This window comes from Thamnophis sirtalis, unplaced genomic scaffold, assembly GCF_051295495.1.
Source record: "Thamnophis sirtalis isolate CommonGarterSnake01/CBP01778 unplaced genomic scaffold, rThaSir2_p1.2 scaffold_4, whole genome shotgun sequence".
Classification (NCBI taxonomy): Eukaryota; Metazoa; Chordata; class Lepidosauria; order Squamata; family Natricidae; genus Thamnophis; species Thamnophis sirtalis.
The window spans coordinates 140,781,805-140,796,871 of record NW_028261384.1 but is presented as its reverse complement, the minus strand read 5'-3'; the positions used below and the strand labels follow the sequence as shown (position 1 = coordinate 140,796,871).

The 15,067-nt window shown below is 47.3% G+C and overlaps 1 protein-coding gene across 1 annotated transcript in view; it reads left to right on the top strand.

The window, feature by feature from the left end:
- The window catches only part of CNTROB (centrobin, centriole duplication and spindle assembly protein), a gene marked incomplete in the record, with an annotated part of 34,693 nt that extends 21,858 nt beyond the window's left edge, over positions 1-12,835 (top strand). The window contains 10 exon segments of the mRNA XM_087714279.1: positions 571-696; positions 1,920-2,040; positions 2,042-2,101; positions 3,339-3,693; positions 5,029-5,192; positions 6,523-6,616; positions 8,637-8,819; positions 9,606-9,741; positions 9,914-9,992; positions 11,813-12,835. Of these exon segments, the coding sequence (XP_087570405.1) occupies positions 571-696; positions 1,920-2,040; positions 2,042-2,101; positions 3,339-3,693; positions 5,029-5,192; positions 6,523-6,616; positions 8,637-8,819; positions 9,606-9,741; positions 9,914-9,992; positions 11,813-11,959 (1,465 nt within the window).
- Positions 12,836-15,067: the final 2,232 nt, after the last annotated feature.

Below are 15,067 nucleotides of genomic sequence, written 5' to 3'. Positions count from 1 at the left end.
AAGGCGTCTTTTGTTCCTTGGTGCCCGCTAAAGCGCCTTTATTTTTATTTTTTAAAAAAATCTTTTATCTTGGACAATAAAATGCAGCAAATATACCGCCGGGCAATCCAAAATGGGCTGCAAGACAGGGTTGAAATCTCTTTTTTTGAGTGTGGGAAAAACAATCCTTATTTTTTTACATCTAAGGATAAAACCTTTTTCTACTTCCTTTAGCTAGAAGATTGAGTCTTTCACAGGAGCGGTGCGGTGGGTGGCCTAGAGGTGGCGCTCTCGCCTCACAATCAAGAGGCTGTGAGTTCGATCCTAAGTAGAGTCAGATGTTTCTCTCTCTGGGCACAATGAGAATATATCTGCCGAACAAAACTCCTCATTGGCGACATGAAAGGCATCTGGCCAGGAAAATACCCCGCTCCATTCAGTTGCACAAGACTCCACCCCACAAGGGATTATTGAAAGATGATGATTGATTCTCACACGGCTTATAGCTGGCTGCTTTCTGGAGTTTGCAAAGATTTGTTTATTTCTTTGGAAAAGACCTTTTATTTTCATTTTTATTTCCTTTTTTTGCAGGAAACAGTTGCTGGATCTTAGCAGCCACCACGAGAAAGAGTTGGCAAAACAGCTGGCTCAGTTCAAATCAGACCTGGCTGAGAAGGAGGCTCAGCTGAAGCACCTCACCGAGGACTACGAGCATAGGTAGCCTTCCCCGAAGTTTGCCGTGCCGCTGAAATCTCTTCCCAGGCAGTCCTCGGCTTATAACAGATCGCTTAGTGACCGTTTGAAGTTACAACGGCATGCGGAAAAGTGACTCGTGACCGTGTTTCACACTTACGACCGTTTCAGCATCCCCGTGGTGATGTGATCAAAATTCAGACGTTGGCAACCTTCCCACATTTACGACGGTCACAGGGGGTCCCGCGATCCCTTTTTTGCGACTTCCCGCCTAGCAAAGGGAGTGGGGAAGCCGACTTCACTTAACAAACTGTCTTACTAGCTTAACCTCAGTGATTCATTTAACAACGCTGGCAAGAAAAGTCGTAAAACGGGGCAAATCTCACGACGGGGTGGTTTTTAAAGACTTGGCTGTGGTACCACAGGTAGTCCTCGACTTACGACACAGTGGAGCCCAGGCTTTCTGTTGTTAAGGGAAAACACATTTTGTCCTGTTGTACGACCTTTCTTGCCACCGCCGTTAAGTCGATCACTGCAGTGGTTAAGTTAGTCACACGGTCATTAAGTGAATCTGGCTTCCCCGTGGACTTTTGCTTGTCAAAAGGTCGCAAAAGGGGGTCACATGATCCCGGGGCACTGCAACCGTCATAAATATGAATCGGTTGCCAAGCATCTGAATTTTAATCACCTGACCACAGGAATGCGGCCACAGTTGCGAGGGTGAAAAAAACAGTCCTCCGTCCCATAACTTCGACTGGTCACTAAACAAACGGTCGTAAGTCGAAGACCACCTATATTCCCGAGACTGATCCACTAACTCCCGGATCCAGCCATCTGTCAGCTTCCTGAAAGACACCCTAATTAACATGAGCCTCGAGCCAAGTTTCAAAAGAAATCCCGTCATTTATTACGAACAACATCTTGACAATAAGTTACGGCTGAACTCTGACCCTGTTTCCCCCCTCCCCTCAGTCTGTGTCATAAATCACATTACCCAACGAGGCGTTCCAGCAGGTTGTAAAATTCCACGCCTCACAAGCCTGCCCGATAGCAGACATGGCAATGCTTTACGAGTTGACCCAGTCGCTAAGTGTGAAAAACGCTCCCGAATCCCTTTTTTCCCAGTAACGGCGTAACTTTGAACCGAACGTTTGTAAGTCGAGGAGGACCTAAATGTGGAAAAACAGGGCTGCTGCCCATCATCTTCGGTTGATTTTTTTTTCCTGTGCCCCTTTTTTGCCTTTCAGGCTTTCCAAGCAACGGGAAGACCTGCGAGAGTTCAAGGCCAGGTACCGGCGCCTGGAGGCTCAGCGGGCGGAGATGGTCAGCCAGTTCCAGGCCATGATGCAGTCCCACTGGAACGAGGCCCCTTCGGCTCTTCGCCACCGGTGGCCCTCCCCTCCAGCCTTCGCCCAAACAGATGCCCCAGGTCAGACCCGCCATCTTCATCCCTGCCAACTGTCCCAACTGGAGAACCCAAATCAGAGAAAGAAACACTTTTGGGAGATTTCAATCCCCAAAAGTAAAACTTTATCATTTTCATAATAGACGGTGGGGATGCAGGAAGCGTAATATATCCTGATTGGAGCAAAGTGGCGGCGGGGCGGGGGGGAGAGCTGGAATTCTGGGAGTTGAAGTCCACATATCAGAGGTCTCCAGCCTTGGCCACTTGAAGACATGTGGACAACTCCCAGAATTCCCCAGCCAGCCACGTAGGGTAACTTTCTTAATAGATGGTGGGTATGCAGTAAGCATAATATATCTTCACTTCAGCAAAGTGAAAAAAAAGAGAGCTGGCTGGGGAATTCTGGGAGTTGAAGTCCACAGGTCTTAAATAAGGGGGTCTCCAACCTTGGTCATTTGAAGACATGTGACTTCAACTCCCAGAATTCCTCAGGCAGCCATATGGGGTAACTTTCTTAATAGACAGTGGGTATGCAGTAAGCGTAATATATCTTGATTTCAGCCAAGTGGAAAAAAAGAGAGCTGGCTGGGGAATTCTGGGAGTTGAAGTCTACAAGTCTTAAATGTGGGGTCTCCAACCTTGGTCACTTGAATACGTGGACTTCAACTCCCAGAATTCCCCAGCCAGCCACGGAGGGTAACTTTCTTAATAGACGGTGGGTATGCAGTAAGCGTAATATATCTTGATTTCAGCCAAGTGAAAAAAAAGAGAGCTGGCTGGGGAATTCTGGGAGTTGAAGTCCACAAGTCTTAAATGTGGGGTCTCCAACCTTGGTCACTTGAAGACGTGGACTTCAACTCCCAGAATTCCCCAGCCAGCCACGTAGGGTAACTTTCTTAATAGACAGTGGGTATGCAGTAAACGTAATATATCTTCACTTCAGCAAAGTGAAAAAAAAAGCTGGCTGGGGAATTCTGGGAGTTGAAGTCTACAAGTCTTAAATGTGGGGTCTCCAACCTTGGTCACTTGAAGACGTAGACTTCAACTCCCAGAATTCCCCAGCCAGCCACGTAGGGTAACTTTCTTAATAGACGGTGGGTATGCGGTAAGCGTAATATATCTTTGACTTCAGCAAAGTGAGAAAAAAAGAGAGCTGGCTGGGGAATTCTGGGAGTTGAAGTCCACAAGTCTTAGTGCTCCAGATTGGACGCCAATGGCTTAAAACTGAATTTTCTCCCCCCCCCCCCCCTTGACCTTGTAGGAGTCTGAAGCAGACCCCAACCCCGAGTCGGGATTTCTGCCCCCCTCCAACCCGCACAAGAAGATCCCGAAAGGGGAGATTCCCTGCAGCAACGCTGGCATGGGCGACTGCAAGGAGCTGGCGTGGGCCAAGGTGGGGCCGCTGCAGCCCGCCCCCCCTCAGCAGACCAAATCGCAGGGGGGCTCGGAAGGACTCGACAAAGGCCTGCGGGACTCTTCCCGGCAGTTCCTGCCCCTGGTGCCGGACATGGGGCGGCTCTCCTCCGAATTCAGCCACATCCTCAACTCCAGCCTCCTCAGCCAACAGGGCTTCCAGCAGCTGGATCCCCAGGTGGACACGACCATGGCTGGACCAGGTGAGTGGCCTCTTCCTCTCTCTTTCCCTCTCTTTCTCTCTCTCTTTCTCTTTCTCTCTCTCTCTGCCTCTCTCTCTCTCTCTGTGTGTCTCTCTTTCCCTCTCTTTCTCTCTCTCTTTCTCTTTCTCTCTCTCTCTGCCTCTCTCTCTCTCTCTGTGTGTCTCTCTTTCTCTCTCTGCCCCCCTCTCTCTTTCTCTCTCTACCTCTCTCTTTCTTTGCCTCTCTCTCTGTCTCTCTGCCTCTCTCTTTCTCTCTCTCTCTCTGCCTCTCTCTTTTTCTCTGCCTCTCTGTCTCTCTGCCTCTCTTTCTCTCTCTTTACCTCTCTCTCTCTCTTTCTCTCTGCCTCTCTCTTTCTGTCTCTCTCTCTGCTCTCTCCCTGCCTCTCTCTTTCTCTCTCTCTGCTTCTCTCTTTCTGTCTCTCTCTCTGCCTCTGTGTGTGTATGTAAAAGTCTCTCTCCCTCTCTGCCTCTCTCTCTGTCTCTCTGCCTCTCTTTCTCTCCCTTTACCTCTCTCTTTCTCTCTGCCTCTCTCTTTCTGTCTCTCTCTCTGCTCTCTCCCTGCCTCTCTCTTTCTCTCTCTCTGCCTCTCTCTCTCTGTCTCTCTCTCTCTGCCTCTGTGTGTGTATGTAAAAGTCTCTCTCCCTCTCTGCCTCTCTCTCTGTCTCTCTGCCTCTCTTTCTCTCTCTTTACCTCTCTCTCTCTCCCTGCCTCTCTCTTTCTCTCTCTCTGCCTCTCTCTTTCTGTCTGTCTGTTTCTATCTCTCTCTCTCTGCCGCTGTGTTTGTCTGTGTGTGTCTGTCTCTGCTCTTTCTCTCTCTGCTCTCTCTGTCTGTCTGTCTGTCTCTTTCTCTCTCTCTCATTGTTTTGATGGGCAAAAGAAGAAAAGGAAGAAGGAATATTAACTATTTTTCCTATTTTTTGTAAAAAAATAATAAAGACAAGATACAAAAGGATGGTTAGACAGATGATAGAGAGAGAGATAATTGTTGGGTGCTGGACGAATGAATGATCAATGGATGCAAAGTTGGATGGATAGAAAAAAGATAGACAGACAGACAAAGATAATGATAGATGATAGGTAGGTGATAGATGGACATAATAATAGATGATAGAAGATGGATGGACAGACACATGATGGGTAGATAGAGATATAGAGATAGATAGATAGAAAGATGATAGATATGCATATCAGTAAGATGATGGATGGTTGAATGATGAATGAAGAGAGAGAGAGAGAGAGGCAGACAGACAGACTTTGTATTCGAAGCAAGATTGAGATCTGAGTCTCCCCCTCCCTCTCTCTCTTTCTTCCTTCTTTCTTTTCTCCTTTTGATCAGGTTTGAATTTCCATCCGGAAAACCTGGCCGAACACCCCTTTGCGGATGAGAGGGACGACTCCAGCCCGGAGCTGCCGGGGAATGACAGTGAGGTCACTCAGCCCAGCACCGGGGAGAGTGGGGTGCAGGGGGCGCAGCCGGACTTAAATTACTACATGCGCCTGGTAAGGAGCCATTGTGTAGCCTGCGGGAAAACATGCCTGTGTCCTTCTGTGTGTGTGTGTGTGTGTGTGTGTGTGTGTGTGTGTATGAAAGGCCGGCGGGTTGGATGTCTACCAAAGTTGTGGGTCAGTGTTTCTCAAACCTTAAGCAATAGCAACTCTAAGCTATGGGGACTCCAAATCCCAGAAGGCCTTGTAAGATACGAATGCACAGGCACAGAGTAGGTGGTACCTTGCTCAATAGTAGTAACTGGGAGAGGGATCTTGAAGTCCTAGTGGACAACCATTTAAATATGAGCCAGATGTGTGCAGCAGCTGCCAAAAAAGCCAACACAGTTCTAGGCTGCATCAACAGAGGGAGAGAATCAAGATCACGTGAAGAGTTAATACCACTTTACAAGGCCTTGGTAAGGCCACACTTGGAATATTGCATTCAGTTTTGGTCACCACGATGTAAAAAAGGTGTGGAGACTCTGGAAAGAGTGCAGAGAAGAGCAACCAAGAGGATTAGGGGACTGGAGGCTAAAACATAGGAAGAACGGTTGCAGGAACTGGGGATGTCTAGTTTAATGAAAAGAAGGACCAGGGGAGACAGGATAGCAGTGTTCCAATATCTCAGGGGTTGCCACAAAGAAGAGGGAGTCAAGCTATTCTCCAAAACACCTGAGGGCAGGACAAGAAGCAATGGGTGGAAACTAATCAAGGAGAGAAGCAACTTAGAACCAAGGAGAAATTTCCTGACAGTTGGAACAATTAATCAGTGGAAGAACTTGATTCCAGAAGTTGTGAATGCCCCAACACTGGAAGTCTTTCAGACGATGTTGGAGAGCTTTGAAATGGTATAGGGTTTCCTGCCTAGGTAGGGGGTTGGACTAGAAGACCTCCAAGGTCCCTTCCAACTCTGCTATTGTATTGTATTCTATTGTATTGTATACGTGGACTTCAACTGCCAGAATTCCCCAGTCACGCTACATCTTTAAGAAGTCCAGGCATCTCAACGTTGCCAAGGCTGAGAAATAGGGATCGAATAGAGCAACAGGGTTGGAAGGGACCTTAGAGGTCTTCTATTCCAACCCTGTCCTTAGAGTGGCTTTATGTAAGGGTGGCTTTAAAAATGGCTCAACTTCTTTCTTATTAAAGCAAGTTTTCAAAGCTCAAAAGGGGCTATTTTTTCTCCCTAATTTCTCCTTATTTACCAAGTTTCCTTCCCCCCCCCCTCTTGGTACTTATAATTGGCCTGGAGTGAGGTGGGGTGGGGTGGGGGTGGGTGGGTGGGTGGGAAGCTGAGGCTTTCATGTTTGACCCTTTCCCACCTGCCATCTCCACCCACCAGCTTCTGAACCACTCCGACTTCGAAGGAAGCGCTCCGCAGCCGGAGACGTGCGCCACCGACAGCCCGCCCCGTACCACGAATCGGACCCAGGCCGGTAAGCCCCTCGCCCAGCCCCCCCTCCTCTTGGAGAAGAGCCAGCGTTGGGAACCTCTAAGGTCTGTGGACTTCAACTCCCAGGATTCCTCTGCCGGCCCGTTACTTCCCCATTTAATGGTCCCACCCTCTGACTCGGTGACGGCCAACGTTCTTCAGCACCCAGGGCCCAAGTGGGAATGTGTGTGCGTGTGCCGGAGCTCCAGGAACACCGACCAGCTGGCTCTCATAAGAAGACACCAACAGGAAACAAAAGGCAACAACGAAAGCAGCAATTCTTCCTTTTTAAGATCAGAGGTTTTATTGCTTCGAATAATTGGGAAGATTAGAAATGAATAGATATAAAAGATGGAAGAGCAGTAATAGGCTGCATGGAGACCTCGAGGCAGAGGGAGAATGAGATCAAGCAAGTCTTACAAGGAGCCCCTAGCCCATCTCCAACCTTTTCCTTCCACCACCTGCATGATTGACAGCTTCACCAGCTGTCCCTGTCCGTGAACACCTGTGTAAGCTGACTTTCAGTCCTCCTTTCAAGCGTTTCCTTCCCCCTGCTTTAAACAAATCCCTCCTCTCTTTCTCTTCCTCCTCCTCCTCCTCCCCTTCTCTCCTCTTCCTCCTCTTTCTTCCTCCTCTCTCCTCTCCTCTTCCTCCTCCTCTCTTTCTCTTCCTCCTCTCTCCTCCTCTCTCCTCTCCTCTTCCTCCTCCTCTCCCTCCTCCTCTCTTTCTCTTCCTCCTCTCTCCTCCTCTCTCCTTCTCTCCTCTTCCTCCTCTCTTTCTCAACCTCCTCCTCTCTCCTCCTCTCTCCTCTTCCTCCTTCTCTCTTTCTCAACCTCCTCCTCCTCTCTCCTCTTCCTCCTCTTTCTCTTCCTCCTCTCTCCTCCTTCTCTCTCCTCTCCTCTCTTTCTCTTCCTCCTCTCTCCTCTTCCTCCTCCTCTTCTCCTCTTCCTCCTCTTTCTCTTCGTCCTCTCTCCTCCTCTCTTCTTCCTCCTCTCCTCTCTCCTCTCTTCTTCCTCTCCTTCTCTTCCTCCTCTGCTCCCCTCTCCTCTTCCTCCTCCTCCCTTTCTCAATCTCCTCTCTCCTCCTCCTCGCTTCTCTCCTCTTCCTCCTCCTCTCTCTTCCTCCTCCTCTCTCTCCTCTTCCTCCTCCTCTTTCTCTTCCTCCTCTCTCCTTCTCCTCTCTCCTTCTCCTCTCTCCTTCTCTCCTCCTCTCTTTCTCTTCTCTCCTTCTCTCCCTCCTCCTCTCTTTCTCTTCTCTCTCCTCCGTCCTCGTCCTCTTCCCTTTTGCATACTTTGCAAAAAAGCTTTTTTCACTGTTAGTAACGCTTCAGCAGGATTACAAATATTTCTGGTAAATCTTGAAGTCCTCCTAGCTGAAAACTTTGGTTCCTATTCTCTTTCTTCCGGGGCCTTCTATCATCCACGGGACTTACTGAACCTAATCGATCAATAGGCTATATTGATTCTTGATTCTCACATGGCGAATGCGCATGGATGCACCAGCCAGCCACCCGGTCTTCTGATTTCTGGTGCACCCATGCATGTCGGCCACCTGGTCTTCGCGCGCTCTGGAGCCCCAGAAACTCAGAAACCAACTGGCTGGCGCGCATGCATGCGCCGGAAACCGGAAGAGCAGCCAGCGCATGTATCCACCCAGAAGGCCGTGCGTGCCACCTCTGCCACAGGTTTGCCATCAAGGCTCTAACTCATTGATTAATTTAATGGGTTATTTTTCCCCCCACTTTGCCCAAATCAAGATATATTACATCTATCGCATTCCCGCTATCTACTAAGAAAGCTTCCCAATTTCTTTTTTTTTTTAAAGGTGCATTTCTTCTTGTCCTCTCCAGGCTGAATTCTGGGTAAACCCTCCCATGCTGGGGAATTCTGGGAGTTGAAGTCCGCAAGTCTTCCAAGTGGCCAAGTTGGAAATCCCTCCTCTAGTTGCTACCCCACAACTCAGGATGACCATTTGGGCCGCTTCTCCTTCTTACCTGGAGATTTCCCCCCCCCTCTCTCCCCCAGGTAGCTCCCAGTCTTACCATGAACGGTCCACGGCCCTCTGGGATCCGGCGCAGCCCTCGTTCAGCACGATCCGCATCCAGGCACCCAGCAGCGCCGCCGTCCAGAAAACCAAAGTCTCTCTGCCCAAATCCGGACCGGTTTGCTTGAGCCTGGAACCCGTGAGCCCCTCCAGACAGAACGTGGGTGCGTGGCTGGGTCCCAGAGGGGCCTTGAGTGTTGGGTCCAGTTGGCCACGCTTGGAGCCCCCGGATTCATTTATTTTTCTCTTTGCTTGCTTCTTTTTCTTCCTTTCCCCTCTCCCATTTCCTCCCTCTCTCCTTCCTTCCTTCCCCTTCTTCTTCTCCCTCGTCTTTCCCTTCCTCTTTTGAATCCTCCTCCCTCCTCCTCTCTTCTCCCCTCTTTCTCCTCTCTCCTCCTTCTCCTCCTCCTCCTCTTCTTCTTCTTCTTCTTCCTCCTCTCCCCCCTCCTCCCCCTCCTCTTCCTCCTCTCTTCCTCCTCCTTTTTCCTCCTCTTCTTCCTCTCTCCTCCTCCCCCTCCTTCTCCTCTCTCCTCTTCCTCCTCCCTCTCCTCTCCCCCTTCTCCTCCTCTCCTCTTCCTCCTCTTCTCTTCCTCCTCCTCCTGTCTGCTTCTCCTCCACCTCTTCTCTCCTCTCCCTTCCTTCTCCTCTTCCTCCTCCCTCTCCTCTCCCCTCCTTCTCCTCCTCTCCTCTTCCTCCTCCTCTCCTTTCCCCTCCTTCTCCTCTCCTTCTCTCCTCTTCCTCCTCCTTTTTCCTCCTCCTCCTCCTCTTCTCTTCCTCCTCTCTCCTTCTCCTCTCTCCTTCCCTCCTCTTCCTCTTCTTCCTCTTCCTCCTCTCTCCTCCTTGCCTCTCCCCTCCTCCTCCTCTTCCCCCCTCCTCTCTCCTGTCCTCTTTTCCTCTCTCCTCCTCCTCCTCTCCTCCTCCTCCTCCTCTCCCTCTCCTTTCTCCCCCAGCCCACGAGGAAGGCATCCTGTCCCCCAACCACCTGGCGGCCGTCTCGCTCCTTCTGAAGCAGTACCAGGCCAAGGGGAGGCCCGTCCCCTCCACGGAAGAGCTCTATAAATACTTGCACAGGATAGGGCAGAACGGGTAAGGGGAAAGGGGAGCTTCTGCCCTCTGGGCGACCCCTTCGTGCCTCTGGGGCTCTGTGGGGCGGAGGGAGGAGACAGTCCCACCTTTTCCAGGGGCAGAGAGCTGTGTGTGTGTGTTTGTGTGTTGTGCTCTAACGGCTCCTCCTGTATTTTGGGATTTTGGCATCCAGTCCAGAAACCAAAAGCGACGGGAACCTTTCAGCTCGCCGGAACCTGGATCCCAAATTGTCCGAATCGATGAGGAAAGAGGTAGGTGCAAATTGCGAGACGGTTCCAGGCGGCCCTCGGCTTAACTTTGAGCTCCAACGTTTCCTGCCTCTAAGCGAGATGCTCGTCAAGTGAGTTTCGCCCCGTTTTAATGACCTTTCTTGGCCACGGCCTTGAAGCGAACCGCTGCCGTTGTTAAGTTAGGAACGCGGTTGTTAAGCGAATCTGAGCTCCCCGCCGACTCTGCTCTTCAGAAGAGTTGCAAAGGGGAATCACGTGACAAACCTCCCCCACCCCACCCCGGGGACACTGCGACCGTCATAAGTACGAGTCAGTCGCCAAGGGTTTGAATGTTGATCACGTGACCTCGGGGATGCTGCAGTGGTCATAAGTGCGAAAACCATTCATAAATCCCTTTTTCAACTGCCGTTGTAACTTTGAACGGTCACTGAAGAAATAGAATAGAAAATAAAATATAGAACTATAGAAAGGATAGAATAGAATAGAATGGAATAGGAATTAGCAATAGAATAGAAACAGAATTAGAATGGAATAGAATTAAAATAGAATTAGAATAGAAAATATACAATTAAAATAGAATAGAATATAGAATAGAAAATGAAATGAAATATAGAAATAGAATAGAATTAAAATAGAATAGAATAGAAAATAAAATATAGAAATAGAATAGGATAGGATAGGATATGATAGAATAGAATAGGAATTAGCAATAGAATAGAAATACAGAATTGGAATGGAATAGAATTAAAATAGAATTAGATAGAAAATATACAATTAAAATAGAATAGAATATAGAATAGAAAATGAAGTGAAATATAGAAATAGAATAGAATTAAAATAGAAGAGAATAGAATAGACTAGGAAATAGAATAGAAAATATAGAATTACAATATAATAGAATAGAAAATAAAATATAGAAATAGGATAGGATAGGAATTAGTAATAGAATAGAAATACAGAATTAGAATGGAATGGAATAGAATAGAAAATATAGAATTAAAATAGAATAGAATAGAAAATGAAATGAAATGAAATATAGAAATAGAATAGAATAAAATAGAAGAGAATAGAAAAGACTAGGAAATAGAATAGAAAATATAGAATTAAAATAGAATAGAAAATATAGAAATAAAATAGAATAGAAAATAAAATATAGAAATAGGATAGGATAGGAATTAGTAATAGAATAGAAATACAGAATTAGAATGGAATGGAATAGAATAGAAAATATAGAAATAAATAGAATAGAGTGGAAAATGAAATGAAATATAGAAATAGAATAGAATAGAATAGAATAACAGAGTTGGAGGGAGGTCATCTAGATCAACCTCCTGCTGAGTAGAATAGAATAGACTAGGAAATAGAATAGAAAATATAGAATTAAAATAGAATAGAAAATAAAATATAGAAATAGGATAGGATAGGAATTAGTAATAGAATAGAAATACAAAAATGGAATGGAATGGAATGGACTAGAATAGAAAATATAGAATAGAAAATGAAATGAAATATAGAAATAGAATAGAATATAATGAAATAGAAGAGAATAACAGAGTTGGAAGGGACCTTGGAAGTCCTCTAGTCCAACCTCCTGCTGAATATAATTGAATAGAAATAGAATAGAAAATATAGAATTAAAATAGAATAGAAAAGAATAGAAAATAAAAGATAGAAATATAATAGAGTAGAATATTAGAGTTGGAAGGGACCTTGGAGGTCCTCTAGTCCAACCCCCTGCTCAGGCTTGGGAAGAGAGGAAAGGGCCCTAACCCCAAAGCAAGGCAGGAGAAGGAAATCCCCACCCGGGAACGCTTCAGTATCTCTCCTTGTTTCCTTCTCAGGGCCCTCCCAGCCGGCGGGCGGGCAGCTCAGGGCCCGGTCGCGAGAAGTCCCATGCTCCTGGGAAGACGGGGAAGAAGCTCTCCGGTTCGCTGCCCTCCCACTCGCGCAGCAGCAGCAGCAGCCGGGGAGGAAGCGTGTGGCGATAGCGTCTTGGCGACTGGGACCGTTTCTCTCCGTTCCCCCCCTTTCCTTTCCCTGTTTTATCTACTGGATCGACGCAGGTGGAGGCCGGCGGCGGCTTTGCTGCCTACTGCATCTAGGAATCGAAAATACGCAAGTCCGTGTCGTTTTTAAGCCTTCGTTCTGGCAGAGTCAGAAACGGGAGCGACAGCCGCGGGATCCATTTCCGGATAACAGAGAAAAGGCACCGGATCCCCGCGAGACCCACTTCTCGCGATCTCGGGATTTCATCCATCGGGTTTTCTCATTCCTGAAGTCCATCTCTGCAGTCCTTTTGCAGAAGGAGTCCAGCCGCTTCTCCTACAGCGGAAGTTTCCAAAGGTGGTCACTTTAAGACTTCTTGCGGACTTCAACTCCCAGAATTTCCCAGCCAGCTCTTCTCCCCTCCCACTTTGCTGAAATCAAGATACATTACGTCGACCCGCATACCCGCTATTAAGAAAATTATCCCATCCCCTCCAAAAAAATGGCAATAAAGGGTAATTTAGCCACATTCGTTTCTTATTCATGCTGAATTCTGGTATAATGGCTGTCTGGGGAATTCTGGGAGTTGAAGTCCAGAAGTCTTAAATTTGCTTAAGTTTGGAGTCTTCTGTTGCCACGCCCGAGCCCAAGGAAGATGCTTTCTTAGTGTCAAGTTACAGGATGCATTTGCAACCTTCTCCGTAACCAACCTCGCGTTTCCTTCCCGGCTTATTTCAAGCACATCCCAACCCTGGTTTGCCGTGTTCTAGGAACGCCCGGCTTGGTTTATACGTTTGCTCTTTTTTTTGCAGAGTTCATTATTTTTGTAAAAAGGTTATTTTCTAAATAAATGGCATTGTGAGTTGTTTTTAAGCAAAGGGGAACTCCCATTCCTCTTCTTTGTCTCTGGCATTCAGAGGTCGTATTCAGCCGGTTCAAACCGGTTCGGGCGATTCGGTAGCGGCAACCTGCGGGCGAGCTCCCCGCCACCTGCCCCAGCTCCATGACGTTCTATCTTGCCTCGTTTCGGATGGCGCGCATGCGTGTACGACCCGTGCGCGAGGCCAAGCACATACGCAGAAGGTGGGCGCGCACACTCACTTTTTCGATTTTAAAGAGTTTTAATAGCTTTTACACATATTTCCCCTTCCCTCCCTCCCCCCAACCCCACACTTCCCCCCCCCAACTTCCCAGAGCAAAATACAGGGTATAAACATTTAACAATCATACACTAACATAAGCTAACTAACTTTAGCATCGTATCTTCACTTATACTTTAGCTCCCTTTTTATTAAGCTAACTTTCGGTAAATTATAGCATTCCTTGTTCATTCATTCATAAGCTGACTGAAATTTCTTAGTACTATATTTGTTTTGAATATAATCAGTCCATCTTCTCCATTCCAACTTATATTTCTCATCCGAATGGTCCTTCAGATATGCTGATATTTTAGCCATCTCTGCTAAGTTTATTACTTTTAACGTCCATTCTTGAGTTGTAGGCAATTCTTCCGTCTTCCAGTATTGCGCCACCAACAATCTTGCTGCCGTTGTTAAGTTCAGAATCCAATTAGTCTTTATAACCGTACAGTCTGTAATCATACCTAACAAAAATAACTGAGGAGTGAACTTTATCCTCTTTTTAAGAACATAGAACGCAGCCGCGCGAGCGATTGTGGGTGCACCTCGGTACACCCACGTTACACCTATCCTCCACGAGCTTCACTGGTTACCGATCGGTCTCCGGATACGCTTCAAGGTGCTAGTCGTAACTTATAAAGCCCTTCATGGTATTGGACCTGGGTACTTGAGAGACCGCCTGCTGCCAATTACCTCCCACAGACCCATTAGATCTCACAGGGTCGGCCTCCTCCGGGTGCCGTCTACCAGCCAATGCCACCTGGCTATTACCCGGGGGAGGGCCTTCTCTGTGGCGGCTCCGGCCCTCTAGAATGAACTCCCCGCAGGGATTCGGACCCTCACCTCTCTCCAGGCCTTCCGAAAAGCCGTCAAAACCTGGCTTTGCCGGCAGGCCTGGGGGTGATGAGTTCCCTCCCCTCTCGACATGTATGGTTGTGCAACTGTTGTTTACTTTTATTATGTGTATTTTGTCTTTTTATGTTCCCCTTTTTTCCCCCCTTGAATTGTTCGCCGCCCTGAGTCCTCCCAGAGAAGGGCGGCATACAAATAATAAAATACAAATACAAATTTTGAATAATCCACCATATTTTTATCCAAAATGCTTTGACTTTTTTACAAGTCCACCATATATGATAATACGTAGCATCAGCACAATCACATCTCCAGCATTTAGGTTGTAAATTCGGGTACATACAAGCTAACTTTTTGGATATCTAAATGCCACGCTCACATTTTCAAACCAGTGGTAACCTTATGGGAATCCCACCACTGTTGGCATTGCCGTTCTTTTTCACAACAGGTTAACTTATCAGCGTGAAGGACCAAACAATTTGTTGAAAAACTGGTCGGTCAAAATTGAGGATTTTTAGGGAATTTGATTCGTTTTATTTATTCATTATGAAATTTAGTTTCCGTCCGTCCTGCGTCAAAACGACTCCCAAGTTACAGTTTACAGCATAAAAACATTAAAAAAAATACAATAGAATCATCAGTTGTAAAATAACTCGCGAATAAAATTAAATCATCGTATGATGGCGAAGAAGAGAGTCCGATTGGCGGGGTGAGAGATGGGATCTGTTCACTTCCTTTCAGTTAAATAGTTAATCTCTCTTACTGGCACAGCTTTAAATCCTCCAATGTGGGAAGTCAGATCTTTGCGAGATGTAAAATTAAAACGATCCCACTCTTCTTCAGCGTTCTCTACATACAGCTAGTCCTCGAGTTACGGCCAGAGTTGGGGGACAGAATTCCCCTTGCTACGCGCTTGCCACTTGCTGAGCGAGTCGTGCAGGATTTTACAACCGTTTTGGCCCTGGCTGTTAAACAAATCGTTGTGGCCATTAAGCGAATCGTTGTCGACGTTAAGCCAATCCGACTTCTCCCCTCGACTTTGACCGGCGGAGGTGAGGATTGCAAGGGACAAGTAGGTGATCCTGGGATGCTACCTCCAGAATTTTGATCACACAACCG